The following is a 13,248-nucleotide window of genomic DNA, read 5'->3' on the forward strand; positions in this document are numbered from 1 at the left end:
GTACAATAGACAGCGAGGGAACTTCATGTCCCAAAAGATCCAAATATCTTAACCTGAACTAAGGAGATCTCCAGTAGGTTTCAGAGAGAAAACAGGACGTCTCCCATTTTCTTCTCCTTTCCAGGAAAGTTTTGAAATAGCTTCTAACTATTTCTTTCTTTCTTTCTTTTCTTTCTTTCTTTCTTTCTTTCTTTCTTTCTTTCTTTCTTTCTTTCTTTCTTTCTTTCTTTCTTTCTTTCTTTCTTTTTTTTTTTTTTTTTTTTGATACCGTGTCCTACACATGGAAAAAACTGCTTTTCTGCAACCTGCTTATTCTCTTAAGATTTAACAAGGGGGAAGGAGGATGCCTAGTCGAACACACACACCTGTGGAGAGGGGAGGAGAGCCCAGGAATTTCTCTGCAGTCCAGGTCTTACATGCTGCCCATGAGCAGTTTTTCTCTGGCCGCCTCAGCAGCAGTCTCTGACTTCTACCTGCATGGGTCTCCCCTGTCCATTTTTGCCTAGTCCCTGTCCAGGGAGATAGCCCTGGGAGAGCATTTGTTGAGCAATAACCTCATTGGGACCACACATAAGGACTTTCATTTGAGAGTGAATGTCTCTTCCCCAGAGGTTAACAGGCAGACCAGAAACCATGGAGGGCTGAGTAGAGCCAGTATTTCCCTCTGTCCTCCCAAGTCAGCAACTTTGAGCTCTGGAGAGTATTTTTTTGATTGTCCAATCCCCTGCAGATGGGTCAGAGAGGCTTGCAATAGGTCAAGCAGGGGGCCAAGCACATTGCGAGATCACAGTAGAATCGGCACCTGAGTCTAAGATGCCCTCAAAGCTTTTACCATTTATTTTAAGGCTGAGTATAGGACAATCTCTAGTGATTGCCTGGACCCAGTTAAGGTCTGAGGGACTTGGCTGAGAGGAGCCGCGCTGCATGCCTATCGCCGGGTATAGGGTGGAGGGCCACGTGGAGGGGCTTGTTTTAGCTCTGGCTTTTTCTAGGCATTTGACTTTGAAATAAATCTTGAAGTTAGAATGACCATTTGTCCCTCGTAGCTCCTTTAAGAGGACTGCTTGCTCTCTGCAGCTTTTCTCTTCCAAGTTGGCTTTCTCCCCAGGGGTTCTCTAAACTTAATGGCATATCAGCAAGGCATGGGTCCCTCAGGAGCGGAGGATAAAGAGAAGTTACAGGAGCGGATGGTGGGGACTCAGACCTGTCTATAACGACCAAGGAAGGTTTTGGAGAGTTCTTTTTATGGGAAAGCAAGGTCACAGAAGCTGCCCGCGACAAAGGGTGGAGGCAATATTCAGCAGAGTCCTCGTTCGCACTCTGAATGAGCCTCCAGTAACTAAAGAATGTATCAGACATTGGTTCACCTGTACCTGTTTTTAAAATCTTATTAATTTCTTTACCAACCTTATCTCAAGTTAGCGGGTGAATGTCAGGTCCACTTAAAATTAACCAAGGACATTTCTCATGACAAAACAAAAGAACTTAATTAAATCTTTTTTCTTAACTCTTACTCCTCTCTCCCTGAATGATTGCTTGATCTCTCCTATGAATCAAGCCTCTTTAGCCTCTTTTTTTTTTTTTCCCCAATGACAATCGGACGACAATGTTTGGCCACTCACCTGCCCCTCCAGCGACGCACGAGCGATGCGATCTGTGGGGTCCTTGATTCCTTTTCCCGGGATTTCTCCTCCGTCGTCCGGTAGTTGACCGTACTTCGGGTCCCTGGTTCGGGCGCCACTGTAACCCGTCCCGCGGGTCAGTTATTCCAGGGTTCCGAAGGGGTGCTACCTGCGGGTCAAGAGGGGGGAGGAGAAGGAGGGAGGCCAAGCGCCAAGAAAGACAGAGTCAATCTGGGTTTTGTCAAAGCCTCGTTTAATGTTCTGGGGTACACAGGTTTTAAGGCTTCTAGGAGGGGAGTACCCCAAGGCAAGGACAAAGAGGGGCAGAGGTATTCCTGGCATTTACGACAGGAGGTGAGGAGGTTATCTGATGAAGATACCCGGAGTCCTCGATGTTGACGCAGACAGGATCATTCTGCAGTTATCTCGAGACAATGGCTAAACCAATACCCATGGGAGAGGCTCTTGTTTGCTTTTCTCAGGGCCTTAGCCCTGTCAGCCAAAGTGAGGGTCTCTAATGGCTTCCTACAGGACTAAAGGCGTACGCCACCACTGCCTGGCAGTAGAATAGAAATCTTAAAGACAGGGCTTGAAAGGATGAAAGTAACTCAAGCACAAGCATTGTAGAACAAATTCCCCTAAATAATGACAGGGAAACAAAAACATCTACAGCAGGAAAATGTCTACCCATGATGACAGGGAAAAGCACTGTAGCTGACATTAAGATGTGTGTATATAAGTGTGTGTGAGTATGTGCGGCTTTGTGTGTGTGTGTGAGTGACTGTGTGCATGAGCAAATGTGTGTATTGTGTGTGCAATTATGTGTGAGTATGAGTGTATATGTGTGAGAGTATGGGGATGTGTGTGCATGGTATGTGAATGTGAGTTATGTTAGTTATATGTTAGTGCGTGTTTATGTATTTGTGTGTGTGTGAGTATATGTGTGAGTGTATATGTGTGTGTGTGTGAGTATATGTGTGAGTGTATATGTGTGTGTGAGTTTGTGATTGTATATGTACACATGTGGTAATGTGTGTGGGAATGTGTGTATGTTTGTGTGTGGGAATGTGTGTGTATGAGTGTATGTGTGTGTTTGTATGAATGTGTGTGTTGGTGGGTATGTGTGCATGTACTGTGCTAGTGAAGACAACATGGCTTTGGTGGGGGAAGAGCTACATACCCTGTTGGAACATTTGCAGGAATACCCATGCATAGCACACCTGCCTGTTTTTAGACAGAGGGTCAAAACAATTCAAAGAGGGAAAGATCACCTTTTCAGCAAACGGTTGGAACAACTTGACCATCCCTAGACAAAATGGTGAGTCTCAGTCTAAGTGCTGATGTACATGCACACACAGAACACGGATGCAAAGTAAATCAGGGCTCCAGTAGGAAACTATAAATTATAAAAGTTCTAGAAAGAAGCTGGGCCTTGTGGCACGGGCCTGTAATCACAGCTACTCAGAGGCTGAACCATGGGGATCAGAAGTTCCAGATTTGCCCGGGTTGTGTTTAGTCCAGCTCCGGTGTGCTGGCTAGTTTTTTTTATGCCAATCTGACACAATCCAGAGACATCTAGGAAGAAGAAACCTTAATCAAGGGGCTGCCTCCATCAGATTGGCCTGCAGGCAAGTCTGTGAGTGTTTACTTAATTAATGATTAGTGAGGGAGTCAGAGCTCAGTGTGGCCAGTCCCACCCCCGGATGGGTGGTCTGGGGTGGGGGGTGTAGAAGAAAGCAAACCAAAGAGAATTGTCTCTCCACAGCCCCTGCTTCAGTTCCGCCTCCAGGTTCCTACTTGAGTTTCTGCCCTGACTCCCCTCAACAATAGACAGTAATGAAGATGAAATACGATGAAATAGACCCACTGGCCTACTTTATATTATATACTTTCTAATGTATTATCACAGCAATAGAAAGCAAACTAGAATAGCTAGCCTGGAAACTTTGATGACACCAGGAGACTGGATCCCATCAGCACACACCAGGAGACTGGATCCCATCAGCACACACCAGGAGACTGGATCCCACCAGCACACGCCAGGAGACTGGATCCCACCAGCACACACCAGGAGACTGGATCCCACCAGCACACACCAGGAGACTGGATCCCATCAGCACACACCAGGAGACTGGATCCCACCAGCACACACCAGGAGACTGGATCCCACCAGCACACACCAGGAGACTGGATCCCACCAGCACACACCAGGAGACTGGATCCCACCAGCACATGCCAGGAGACTGGATCCCACCAGCACACACCAGGAGACTGGATCCCATCAGCACACACCAGGAGACTGGATCCCACCAGCACACGCCAGGAGACTGGATCCCACCAGCACACACCAGGAGACTGGATCCCACCAGCACACACCAGGAGACTGGATCCCATCAGCACACACCAGGAGACTGGATCCCACCAGCACACACCAGGAGACTGGATCCCACCAGCACACACCAGGAGACTGGATCCCACCAGCACACACCAGGAGACTGGATCCCACCAGCACATGCCAGGAGACTGGATCCCACCAGCACACACCAGGAGACTGGATCCCACCAGCACATGCCAGGAGACTGGATCCCACCAGCACACACCAGGAGACTGGATCCCACCAGCACATGCCAGGAGACTGGATCCCACCAGCACATGCCAGGAGACTGGATCCCACCAGCACATGCCAGGAGACTGGATCCCACCAGCACACACCAGGAGACTGGATCCCACAAGCACACACCAGGAGACTGGATCCCACCAGCACACACCAGGAGACTGGATCCCACCAGCACATGCCAGGAGACTGGATCCCACCAGCACACGCCAGGAGACTGGATCCCACCAGGACACGCCAGGAGGCCGGATCCCACCAGCACACACCAGGAGACTGGATCCCACAAGCACACGCCAGGAGGCCGGATCCCACCAGCACACACCAGGAGACTGGATCCCACAAGCACACGCCAGGAGGCCGGATCCCACCAGCCTTAGAGGAGCATCAGCTAAGCTATAGCACATGTCACTCCATGTCTGTCAATATGGTGAAGAAAACGGCATGCTGGTGGGGGCTGGGGAGAAGCAGGGTCACTAGCATTGTTGGTCGGAGGATAAAATACAAGTCATGTTGGAAAGTTGTCTGGCAGTTTTCATAAAAGCCAAGTATTTAATTCCCATATGACCGGGTCCCTGCTGTAGCGGGCATGCACTCCAGAGAATGAAAGCTTGGACTCATAAAGCACATGGAGCTCGACATCTATCACCGTAATCCAATTCACGGGTAAATGGTTCCCTCCAAGGTGACCCCAGCCCCACATGACATCACTGCTGAATTGTAGAGAGAAGTAACATCAGTTCACATGCAAGGACCTGGGTTTAGCCCTCTGAGAGGGAGAGAAGGATGAGCTTGCTGAATAGATTCTTCTAAAATTCAGAGAAGAGTGCATACTTTCCCACCGTCCTGTAGCCTCTATTCCGCAGCCACAGATATGAGAAAGTTGAAAACAATATTTAACAATTAAAAGCCAGTACATAAAACATCAGACACACCGTGACCATGTTGGATTTAGTGCTGAGATGCAATGGTAGCTTAACACTTGAAGATCAACACACAACACAGCAAACCATTACCTATTCTTAATATGTTTGTTGTTTCATTTTTTATTGTTTTGTTTTATGAACAATTTGCCTGCATGTGTGTCCGTGGACCACATGCATGCTGGTACCCATTGGAGGACAGAAGAGGGCACCGGATGCCCTGGAACTAGATCTCAGACGTTTGCTTATTAGGGAGAGCAGCCAGTGCTCTTAACTGCTGAGCCCTCTCTCCCATCCAGTATTGCTAATTCTATTTATTCTTTGACGATTTCACGCATGCACACATCCTCCTCTGTTTCCTTTGAACTCTTCCAGGACCCACCAACCCCTCTCCCTGATGACTTCCTATAGTTAAGAGCTTCTGGAGTCCAATCAGTGCTGACCCTGTGTGGATGTGTATGGGGCCATCTACTGGGTCACAAGGTTAACTACCAATAAATGCCTCAGCTTACTACCTACAAAATAGAAGTTAAGGCTGCAGGGAAGGCTCAGTAATTAAGAGTGCTGGTTCCTTTTCCAGAGGACCCAAGTTCAGGTCCCAGCACTCTTGTGTCAACTGACAACCAACTAACTCCAGTTTCAGGGGATCCTGCACACTCTTCTGGCCTTATGTCCTACACATGTGCGTAGAACATGTGTACTTATAACATTAAATAAGTCTTTTAAAAAACTGTCTTGATTTATACATGAAAAACTTTTTACCAAGTTCAGTACACATTTTTAAATCTATTTATTTATTATATTTAAGTACACTGTAGCTGTCCTCAGACACCCCAGAAGATGGCATCAGATCCCATTACAGATGGTTGTAAGCCACCATGTGGTTGCAGGGATTTGAACTCAGGACCTTCAGAAGAGTAGTCAGTGCTCTTAACCACTGAACCATCTGGCCAGCCTCCCCTCCCCCCACATTTCTGTAATAATCAAGTCCTCAAATACCAGGCAAGCTGCCAGGATGCTGCCCCGGCTGCTCTGGTTCATCTTCCCAAGGTTCCTGTCGATGCAGCAGAAGTACCAGGAACAAAAGGCACCAAGTGAGAGCGAGTCTATCGTTCTTTTCATCCTGCACTGTCATCTAGGTAGAAAATCTGACAGGATATTCAAAGGGGCTGATCATTTACTTTAGCCAGAGTATAAGTCATAAAAGTAAATGGACAAACCCCAGCTTTGTCTCTTCCTACTAGCAAAGACATTTAAATAGACCTCACTGAAAATAGCAGCAGAAATAACAATAATAATAATAATAATAATAATAATAATAATAATAATAGTAATAGTAATGGTAATAATAACTGCCTTAGTCAGGGTTTCTATTCCTGCACAAACATTATGACCAAGAAGCAAATTGGGAAGGAAAGGGTTTCTTCAACTTACACTTTCACATTGCTGTTCATCACCAAAGGAAGTCAGGACTGGAACTCAAACAGGTCAGGAAACAGGAGCTGATGCAGAGGCCATGGAGGGATGTTCCTTACTGGCTTGCTTCCCCTGGCTTGCTCAGCCTGCTCTCTTATAGAACCCAGGACCACCAGCCCAGGGATGGCACCACCCACAAGGGGCCCTCCCCTCTTTATCACTAACTGAGAAAATGCCTTACACCTGGATCTCATGGAGGCATTTCCTCATCTGAAACTCCTTTCTGTGTGATAACTCTGTGATAACTGTGTCAAGTTGACACACAGACCCAGCCAGTACAATAACTGTATCAGGATGCATCTGTCAGAATATGTGAAAGGCCTTCACACGAACCAGGGGGAGGCCCAGCTAGAGGACTCAGCAGCGCTAGGCAGTGCGTTCTCTCCCAGTGGACCCGTCACTCAGTACAATGCCAGTCAAAAATCCCAGCAGGATTTTAATGAAAATTAACAGACTGGGTGATAGGTCAGTGGGTCAGAGTGCACGCTCTGCAAACATGAGGACCTAAGTTTAAAACCCAGCACTAATGTAAAAAGCCAGGCATGTCGCAACTCTGGCATTGTGGGACAGAGACATGCAGATCCTGAGCATTTGCTGCCATCAGAATAACTGAAATTCGAAGTCTGATTCACTGAGAGCCTGTGTTCAAGGCAGAACATAGAAAGGGTAGAAGACACCCGAAATCAGTGTCCCACGCTGAACTCAGTGTGCCTGTATCTGCACATTCACATGCATCACATGCACACATGCAAACACATGCATACGCACAGGCACATACAAGGCCATGCACATGCATGTGCACACACATATATACACATATATACACACAGAGACACATACACTATACACACAGAGACACATACACAAGCACATGCATACGCACACAGACATACCCATCAGCAAACTGATCCTGTGGAAAGGCAAAGGATTTACAATTACCAGAATACCTTTTCTGAAGAACAAGTTGGAAGACAGGGTCTCCCTGTGTAGCCAAGGCAGGCCCCAAACTCTTGCTTCTCTTACATTTGCCTCCTAGGGGCTAAGGTTGTCACAATGCCTACCTGAAAACAACAACAACAACAACAAAAAACCAAACTATTTTTAGGTAGGTTATAAAAATTATAATCCATAGGCTAATAAAGTCTTCATTTGGTATAAATCAATATTCAAAGCTTCCTCACTGAAAAGACTGCTCCAATACTGAAAAGAAATCCTATGGAGTAGGACGGAAATGTTTTCAAATTCTGTGTCCACTAAATGACTTATACCCTGAATATTGAAACATTCTCAAAACTTAATAATGAGGAAACCCAAAATATGGGCAAATTTTTTAAGCAGACATTTTATCAGAATCCAACCAGTGAAGATGCAGAGAGCTAGAAGGACCATGAGTTCAAGGCTGACCTGGGGTATAGAGCAAGACTGTGTTTTAGGGGGGGGAAAGGCATTAACAAAATATGTGCTTGGTAAAAAACATGGAAATCATGATTAGCAACAAGAAACCCACATTAGAACCACAAGTAGACACTGTCATACAGGTGTTAGAATAGCAGAGAGCCAGCCGCCATCTATACTGAATATTTGCAAGACTGTGGGTGGTCTGGGACTCCTCCCTGACCGGTGGGATTATAGATTGAACGACCTTTTCAGAAAACAGTTTGGTAGTCCTTCACAAACAGTGAGGTCACCATTCACACCATCTAGTTATCCTAGGCTCCTGTTTGCCAAAAAATAACTAGAAGCATATGTCCACGCAAGTGAGGCATACACACGTGTTCATAGCATTATCTATCATCCCAAGCCTGCAAACATCTCAGCTGCCCGTGAGCAATGAATGGATACGCTTTTATATCAGTATACAGTAGAACACGGCTTAACAATAGAACGAGTGAGTGACAGGTTCACACTATAATATGAATGAATTTCAAAATAATTATGAATGAAGGGAGCCCCAAAGGGTTCAGGCATTTATTCTATGATTCCATATGTAGAAAATTCAAAGTAAGTTTTAGGGACAGGATGTGTTGAGGAGTGGCTTGGTAACTGGGGAGAGGGGTTATAGGAAGGAGGTCCACAGTTACAAATTGAGGTGGGGTGGGGGCCTGGGGAGGCAGTGGATATGTTTTTTGCTTTTGTCATCACATGTGTGTCATCAGATGTTTTTTGCTTTTGTCATCACATGGCATCACAAGTGTGACTACATAAATTTCCTTTCTTTTATGTGAATAATAAACCATAAAACTGGTTGGACATGGGATAGTGAAAGAATCCCACAGGATTTTGTTTTTTAAAAGATTTATTTATTACGCATACAGAGTTCTCCCTGCATGTACACCTGCAGGCCAGAAGGGGGCATCAGACTTCATTCCAGATGGTTGTGAGCCGCCATGCAGTTGCTGGGAATTGAACTCAGGACCTCTGGAAGAGCGGCTGGTGTGTTCAGCCGCGGAGCTTCTCTGCCTGAGGCAGTAAGTGTTCTGTCCAAGGTGTCTCATTCACTTCTCATTTCTGCAGGATGAAGATCTGAGCCTTCTGCTTCAGGAAATACAGCGGGGTTACAGTGACCTGGAGAGAATGCGGGAGCTTTACACGGAGTCCTTAGCCATCGACTGGTGGTACAACGCAGACAAGGACACGGATAGCAAGTGAGCTGCCAAACGGCCGTCACTGTGGCTGGGTCCTCTCCCCTGCTTCCACCCCCACCACACCCCTCCCCTGCTCCCTCCCACCTCCATCTCCCCCCTCTTGCTCTCCCTTTTCTGAAGGGCCTTGGGTGATCTAGTGAGAGAAGCGTGTAGTCTGGTCATGTTAGGATTTTTTACCGAAAGAGGATGGTCTAGTGACAGCGGCTAGGGGTGGTCACATATGCAATTTGTATACTCCATCCGCTATAGAATGTTACCCCCACCCCAACCCTTGATGAGCAGAGCGAGGGCATGGGGCGGTGCCTGAGGTGCGGACAGCCAGAGATCAAAGGCTTGCAGTCTGGGGTTCATTCTGTGTAACTTTGACAGACACGTTAACTTCCTCTCACACCTTCCTATGACCTGGGATCTGTTTCCTCATCAGGCCTGTGGTGACAGGTTTGGGATAAATACCTCTCGGTTCTTTCTCTAGACCACATCACCGTTCTCACCATTCTCACTCAAGGTTCCAACAAAATCACAACTGATCCCAGCTCTCTGGAAATGTGCCAAAACGTATTGAAGTGACTTAGGTTGTCTGTGCGGATACTCATGCCTAGTCCCCCAGGAAGATCTCTAAAGGGGAGATAGCCAATGGAAAGACAAAAATTCGTCTACTAACCAGAACCTTTTATTCATGTAAACATTCTTCCTATTAACAAATTAAGCATTAGCACAGATACCAGGTTTGGAGAAGAGAGGCCTGTCCTGTAGTGGATTGTCTTAGAAGGACAAACTTTTGTCGCGTTTCTTTTGGGAATTTGGGAAGCACAAATATGCTTCTAAATGTTGCAAATAAACTGAAAACCAAGTAAGCAAACATTCCCTGAGTTAGGAAAGTCAGCTTCTCTGTTCTTCCACCTCAGCTGCCTTCCTTTTGGTTTATTTCGAGACAGGGTTTCTCTGTGTAGCCCTGGCTGTCCTGGAACTCACTCTGTAGACCAGACTGGCCTCGAACTCAGAAATCCACCTGCCTCTGCCTCCCAAGTGTTGGGATTAAAGGCCTGCACCACCACTGCCTGGTTTAGCTGCCTTCCTTTTAAGGAAGCTGTTTAAACAAACTCTTAGTGAAACGGGCAATGGTTACACTTTGGACAAGTTACTTAATCCTAAGGTGGTTTGGTGTTCCCATCTGTAAGGCTGTGATAGGCAGCTGGACATAGAAACCCACAGCAGGAACTCTGACGTAGCAGAGAAAAGAGCAGAAAGAAGTCCCTCGGTCCGCGGGTGCCAAACTTCTGCTTCCTTTTTAGTTGATGACATTAGGAAAGCGATTGCTCCCATTTATCTATTAACAGAAGACTACCATTTTGAAGTTTTCTATTAGGTGTAAATAAATAATTAATTAAAACTCAACAGCCTCCATATATATATACACACACATATATATATATTTCTAACTGAACAACCATGCATCAGGAGAAGTGGGTGCATGAGTTCTGGTCCTTTCTTCCTTGGGATGCACAGTGTAGATAGAGTCACACAAAGGTTGGAACACATTGCAGGGCCACCCAGCTGTCCTGTGGCTGCTGTTTACAGAGTCGAGAGACAGAAGTGCCTGGGAAGAGACTCGAGCATTTCTGGATCCCTCCTGGCCTCAGAGATTCTCCAGTATTGTTTGCTACCATCTTGGCAGGTGTGGGACGTCTATGCCTTTACAAGAGCTTTCTGGATTTCACTGGACTTGGAGAATTGGGTTTCCACAATGCTCGAGGGCTTACAGCCAGTGCTCCCACCCATTCGTCCTCACAGCAGTCCTGTGTAGTCAGCGTGCGATGGACTGAGGAAACTTAGAGCGGACTGTGTGACTTCAGTGAGGTCACACATCTGGAAGGAACAGAGCTGTGATGGGAACCGCATCTGCCCAGCTCGGGTTGGACCTGACCACACTCCTGTGTCCGTGCACCCAGGCATACTAATGCTTAGTTTGATAAGAAGACTGAGTTTAGATGAGTGGGAAAATCAGATTAATACATTATTTTTGGCCTCCCCATTTGCCAGCGCTCTTAGGTAGAAGGGGCTATCTATCCTCCTGAGAGGACGGCCTAGGGCCGCTCACATCTTCAAGTCTGTAGTGTTCAATGTGAATGGATTAATGGGCTTCTCTTCCTTCTTAATGGACTTCTCCTTTTACCCTCCTTTTTATTGGTCTACTTAAAAAAAAAAAATCTGAATCAAACAGGCATCAAAAGGAAATCTCGTCCATGGTTTCAACTCCAGAAAATTGTGCAAACTCTCAACCCGACTCGGAGTCAGTGGCTTCTTCACCCCCAAATGTGTCTACAGGATTGTTGAAGCTTTTGGAGGAAAAGAAACAGAAAAAGAAAATTCTCCATGCAGGTATCTGGGTACAGGATGGTGTGACTCTTGCCTGGTTTTCCTCCAGTGAGATGAACTAAAACCAAACCCATACAGGATTGAAACTCTAATTTAAGCATTCCTTATTTGGGCACCTTGCTCATTCCTGGAATGCCCGCCCCCTCTGAGTTACCCTCAGCCTCTTGTGCATGCTTTTTCAATGCAATCTTAAGACAACTGGCATGATATCATAAATAGCATTATCCTGTAGTTGTCCCTCCCCCCTGCCCCTGGTTGTGGTAAAATCTCACAGTGTAATATTACAAATATTACAGTGTACAACCAAGATATTGATATTGATAAAACCCAATGTTTTTCTTCAGTTTGTCCCAACTTTTCTTTGTTTTGGTTTGGGGTTTTTTTTTTTCTTTTCTTTTTTTTTTTTTTTTTTTTTTTTTTTTTTTGGTTTTTATGGTTTTTTCAAGACAGGGTTTCTCCGTGTAGCCCTGGCTGTCCTGGAACTCACTCTGTAGACCAGGCTGGCCTCGAACTCAGAAATCTGCCTGCCTCTGGCTCCCAGGTGCTGGGATTACAGGCGTGTGCTGCCATGACTGGCTTTTCTTCTCTTTCTACCCTCCCCTCCTCTCTCTCATTTGGGGCTATAGTTATTACTATAGCATGATATAGTATGATTTGTTTTTTATTACTATTATTATTGTTGTAATATTTTTATTATTTAAAATGTTTATTATTTAAAATAAAATTACTTTTTATTATTTAAAATTAATGAAGATGGGTTCTTCCTCCTAGACTCATGCTCCCAGAAATAAGACTCAGACTCAAAATATATTTACAAATACCTTGGCCATATAGCTAGGCTCTCCTCTGACCAGAATTGTAACTTACTTATTTTAACCTGCCTTCTGCCATGTGACTGGTTACCTCTGCTCAGGTACCACACACCATCTCATCACATCTTTCTGGGTGGATGTTCCCACGCTTGGCTCTCTCCCAGAATCCTTTCTGCTTCCCAGATGTCCCACCTCGTATTTCCTGCCTAAGCCATGGGCTGTCAGATTTTTCACTGACTGGTGAGACATCCATACAGACATAAGATATTCTTTCTTATTTTTTCTTTATTTTAAATTTAAATATATCTTGGTCATACTCTACCCTGCCCCCAAGTCCTTCTAGATCCTCTCCCTCTCTTTACTTAACCAACTTTGAGTTCTTTCTCAATGAACAAAACAGCAATTCAACAATGAAAGCCCCCCAAACCAAGAAAACAAACCAAAACCAAATAAAAGCACACAAAAAAAAGCCTTAGAGGCCATTATATGGTGGTCATCTACTCCTGAGCATGAGGCCTGCCCTGGAGTGGTTGACATGTCCAGTGTCACACTGTTGGAGATGACAGATGTTCCCTTTGTCATTGGGTAAAAGAGATAGTTCAACTGTTGACCTTTACCTTAGTGGCTAGGTTTTCATTGATTCATTCATTCATTCATTCATTTAAAAAATAACAAGATAAAACAAAAAATTATCACATCAAAGCTGGACAAGACAAAACCAAACCAACAGACAGAAAAGAGCCCAAGGAAAGGCATCAGTGAGGAATCAGAGACACTCACTCA

At 45.5% G+C, this 13,248-nt stretch overlaps 1 protein-coding gene across 1 annotated transcript in view; it reads left to right on the plus strand.

The window, feature by feature from the left end:
* Vwa3b (von Willebrand factor A domain containing 3B) overlaps positions 1 to 13,248 on the plus strand; it is a 170,100-nt gene that overhangs the window by 98,237 nt on the left and 58,615 nt on the right. The window contains 2 exon segments of the mRNA XM_052193191.1: positions 9,147 to 9,277; positions 11,499 to 11,656. Of these exon segments, the coding sequence (XP_052049151.1) occupies positions 9,147 to 9,277; positions 11,499 to 11,656 (289 nt within the window).

The sequence above is a fragment of the Apodemus sylvaticus genome, chromosome 9 (genome assembly GCF_947179515.1).
Source record: "Apodemus sylvaticus chromosome 9, mApoSyl1.1, whole genome shotgun sequence".
NCBI classification, from domain to species: Eukaryota; Metazoa; Chordata; class Mammalia; order Rodentia; family Muridae; genus Apodemus; species Apodemus sylvaticus.